We start from the raw sequence: 4,817 nt of genomic DNA, 5'->3' as shown, positions 1-4,817 counted from the left end.
AGGTCCACAAGAAACAAAATATTACTTTGAGTATATTCCATTTGAACTTAAAGATAATCTTAAACACAGAATTGATTCACTGAATACTAATTACCAAAGATCAGATTATTCTGTGGGACAGCATCAAGACTATCATACATGAAGAAAGCAAAAGGTCACTAAAAAGTCAATAAACAAAAAAGACCAAGATGGATGTCAGGAGAGATTTTAAAACTTGCTTTTGAAAGTAGATAGCTAAAGTGAATGGAAGAAATGATGAAATAGACGAGCTGAACAGAAAATGTCAAAGGGCAGCTCAAGAAGACAAAATATTACAATGAAATACATAAAATCGGCAGTTAGAAAACGAAAAGGAAGAACATGCTCAGCATATCTCAAACTGGAAGAACTGAAGAAAAATTTCTAGCCTCCACCAGCAACACTGAAGGATTCTATGGGCAAATCTATTGATGGAGTCCTGGTATCACACTGTACGTTAATGGGCTGGACTGCAATGTCGGTTTGAACCGCAAGGTCAGAGGTTCAAACTCACCAACTCCTCCTTAGCAGGGTTGCTAAGGATCCGGAACCGACTTGACACACAACTCTTAACAACAACAACAACGTGGGCAAAATATTTACTGATGCATGAAAGCCCTCAAGAAGATGAAAAGAACACAGAGTCACTGTACCAAAAAGAATTGATCAGTGGCTCAATCATTTCAAGAGATACCATACGATCAATTCTTGATCATATTTGTTCAGCGGTCACGTGCGGCCTCACAAGCTGTCTCGCAACTCGCCCCTCCTCCTACCCACCGTGGTCACCCAGGAAACGAAAGAGAACGCCAGAGGATCAGAAGTTGATTCCATGGCAGCCGCGAGGAAAGCAGTTTTGGGGCCTTTAGTAGGGGCGGTGGACCAGGGCACCAGCTCCACGCGTTTTTTGGTTTTCAATTCAAAAACAGCGGAACTACTTAGTCATCATCAAGTAGAAATAAAACAAGAGTTTCCAAAAGAAGGATGGGTGGAGCAAGACCCGAAGGAAATTCTGCAGTCTGTCTACGAGTGTATAGAGAAAACGTGTGAGAAACTTCGCGAGCTCAATATTGATATTTCCAACATAAAAGCGATCGGTATCAGCAATCAGAGGGAAACCACCGTCATCTGGGACAAGTTAACTGGAGAACCTCTCTACAACGCTGTGGTGTGGCTGGATCTAAGAACCCAGTCTACTGTTGAAAATCTTAGTAAAAGAATCCCAGGAAATAATAACTTTCTCAAGTCCAAGACAGGCCTTCCACTTAGCACCTACTTCAGCGCAGTGAAACTTCGTTGGATTCTTGACAATGTCAGAAAAGTTCAAAAAGCTGTTGAAGAAGACAGAGCTCTTTTTGGGACCATTGATTCATGGCTTATTTGGAGCTTGACTGGAGGAGCCAAAGGAGGTGTCCACTGCACAGATGTCACAAATGCAAGTCGGACAATGCTTTTTAACATTCATTCTTTGGAATGGGATAAAGAGCTCTGCGACTTTTTTGAAATTCCAATGGCTATTCTTCCAAATGTCCGGAGTTCTTCTGAGATCTACGGCATCATGAAAGCCGGGGCTTTGGAAGGTGTGCCTATATCCGGATGCTTGGGAGACCAGTCTGCTGCATTAGTGGGACAAATGTGCTTTAAAGATGGACAAGCTAAAAACACCTATGGAACAGGTTGTTTCTTACTTTGTAACACAGGCCGTCAGTGTGTATTTTCTGATCATGGCCTTCTGACCACAGTGGCTTACAAACTAGGCAGAGACAAACCGGTATATTATGCATTAGAAGGCTCTGTAGCTATAGCTGGTGCTGCTGTTCGCTGGCTGAGAGACAATCTTGGAATAATAAGCAAATCAGAAGAGATTGAAAAACTTGCTAAAGTAGTAGGTACTTCTTATGACTGCTACTTTGTCCCAGCATTTTCAGGGTTATATGCACCTTATTGGAAGCCCAGTGCAAGAGGGATAATCTGTGGTCTGACTCAGTTCACCAATAAATGTCATATTGCTTTTGCTGCATTAGAAGCTGTTTGTTTCCAAACCCGAGAGATTTTAGATGCCATGAATCGTGATTGTGGAATTCCACTCAGTCATTTGCAGGTAGATGGTGGAATGACTAGCAACAAAATTCTTATGCAGCTTCAAGCCGACATTCTGAATATTCCAGTAGTGAAGCCCTCAATGCCTGAGACAACTGCCCTGGGCGCTGCCATGGCAGCCGGGGCAGCCGAAGGAGTCTGTGTCTGGAGTCTAGAACCTGAGGATTTGTCAGCAGTTACAATGGAACGGTTTGAACCACAGATCAAAGCTGAGGAAAGTGAAATTCGGTATTCTACGTGGAAAAAGGCTGTGATGAAGTCAATGGATTGGGTTACAACTCAGTCTTCTGAAAGTGGTGATCTTAATATCTTTGGTAGTCTGCCCTTGGGCTTTTTTATAGTGAGTAGCATGGTAATGTTAATTGGAGCAAGGTACATCTCAGGTATTCCGTAAATAATACCAATTCGTGAATTCCCAAGATGCGAGCATTTCACAAAATAAGAGAATCCAGCAACTTTGCTCTTACTGTGTTGACACTATTTAAGGACTCTGATTTCATTTATAAGCCACCTGCTGCATGACCCTCCAAAGTAGACCTGTGGCTTGAAATAAAGAAAATGCAGTGCAGAGAACAGTACAGAAACATCTGGTGTGGTTTTTTAAAACTCAGCAGCTAAGGTTGGACTGATCACATTTGGAGTCGACCCCCATCTAGGATAAATTCAGATCCTCATTAAACTTTTCATCAAACATATTAAAACACTAATGGATCAGGATTTCATTCTCTGTACCACACAGTCTTCATTAAAAGGTTCTTCTTACTAAACTAATAAAATTGAGGGACTTTTAAAAAATAGATACCCATGGTTTTCTAGACACTAGGGAAACTACAACATCTTCATTGCATGTCTAATAGAAACCTCTACTAAATTCTTAAAATAGAAATCTAGTAGACCTTTGACTGAAAATGATTTGCCAAAATTGAAATTCTTCAGACATTTTATACACACTTTCACTAATTAACATAGACTGATTGATTCACTGACTGGATCTTATAAGGAAGGATACTTTTTGTTTGTTTTTCCTTTTCACCTCTTCTTTTTATATTTTTTACTTTGTATATATAACGTTTTGTTGTTAAGTGCCATTGAGTCAGTTCTGACCCACTGTGATCCTGTATAGGGTTTCCGAGGAGTGGCTGGTGAGCTTGAACTGCTGACCTTGCAGTTCAAACTGACCTTGCAGTTCAAAGTGGCTGGTCTTAAGTGGACCACTGTGTATATAAATAGTTTGGGGGAAACAACTGTATACATTTTGGGGCAGTGATTATGCAAATTATTAACTAGAAGAAAGTTTTCCTCAAAGAGTTAGCATTTAAAATTTAAGTATATGTTCTATGTCAATCAAATAAAATAGAATGTATTATGTATTTAATTATATTTTGCATACCTTACCTTTTGATTTAACTTTCTTATCTGAATATATGATGGGGTGGGGGAAGGACTTCAGTAAACATTTTTAGGAGCTATGATAGTACAGTGACTTATGAGTTATGCTGCTAACTACTAGGTCAGCAGTTTGAATCCACCAACCACTCCATAGGGGAAAGATGAGCCTTTCTGCTTCCATAAAGATTTACAGCCTCAGAAACCCTATATAGGATCACTATGAGTTGAAGCTGACTCAAAGACACACAACCACTACCACCACTAAACATTGTTTTCAAACACGATCTCTCATCCAAAACAAAGTAGTTTATTCCTACTTTGACTTAATTTGAAGCATATTTGGATTGCAAAATTGAGGGTGGGTGGCTGTGTGGAAGGAAGATGTATCAAACAGATGAAAAAAACTACATTAAAAATTTAGGAATAAAGTCAAGAACCTCATTCAAACCAAGTATGTTATTGCCAGTAAGAAACTATACTTTGTATTTGGAATGACAAAGAATTATCTCTGCTTCATGTCATATTTGCAACTAGAAAAACTTTACCATTTGAAATGTTCCAGTGAAACCAAGAATTTCTCAAAATATTTAGTATTACATGCTATACGAATTCACCGATTTCTGTTTAACATCAGTGTTTTTTTAAATCTTAAAATTCAGAAAACATTATCTCCTAATTAGTTCTTCAGTGTGCAGAAAATGGGAAAGTAAAAAATAGAAAAGGTTTTGACTTTTTTGGAATTAATGGGAGCTTGCATTTGCAGTTCTGTTTATGTTACTTATATATTAATATCCTGGGTTTTTTTTTAATGTAACTGATACTTATGTTACATAAGTATTATTAAATTATTATTTGGTGGCAATGTACTTTTAAACATAATTACTTTTCTACAAATGGGGGTTGAGCTCATTAGAAATAATTGTGAAAATCACTGTTCAAGTAATTTTAGAGTTAATTTTTTAAAAAATTATAGCACTTATAAAAAAATTGATTTTATTGAAGGAAGAAGTCCAACCTACATTGAAGACACTGGCGAAACATGTTGTTGTTGTTCAGTGCAGTTGAGTCGATTCCCACCCATAGCGACCCTGTATATATAGGGTTTCGAAGGAGTAGCTGGTGAGCTTGAACCACTGACTTTGCAGTTCCAACGACTTTGCAGTCTGCACATTAGCCCACAGTGCCACACCAGGACTCCCTGGTGAAACATAGGGACCAAGAATCGACAGAAAGCAAATTGAAATGTTTCTACAAACTGGTGCCACTCTGGAGGCACTCACTCATTTATGCAGCTGCCTGCCAAACCATTG

At 38.8% G+C, this 4,817-nt stretch overlaps 1 protein-coding gene across 1 annotated transcript; it reads left to right on the top strand.

Moving 5' to 3' along the window:
- The first annotated feature begins 850 nt into the window (after nucleotides 1–850).
- On the top strand, nucleotides 851–2,512 carry LOC102821579 (glycerol kinase-like). Its single transcript, XM_006868022.1, has one exon. The coding sequence runs from the start codon at nucleotides 851–853 to the stop codon at nucleotides 2,510–2,512; it is 1,662 nt and encodes a 553-aa protein (XP_006868084.1).
- The last annotated feature ends 2,305 nt before the right edge of the window (nucleotides 2,513–4,817 follow it).

The sequence above is a fragment of the Chrysochloris asiatica genome, unplaced genomic scaffold, assembly GCF_000296735.1.
Source record: "Chrysochloris asiatica unplaced genomic scaffold, ChrAsi1.0 scaffold00114, whole genome shotgun sequence".
Lineage (NCBI taxonomy): Eukaryota > Metazoa > Chordata > Mammalia > Afrosoricida > Chrysochloridae > Chrysochloris > Chrysochloris asiatica.
The sequence above is the reverse complement of the archived record's forward strand: the minus strand, read 5'-3'. Positions and strand labels throughout refer to the sequence as shown.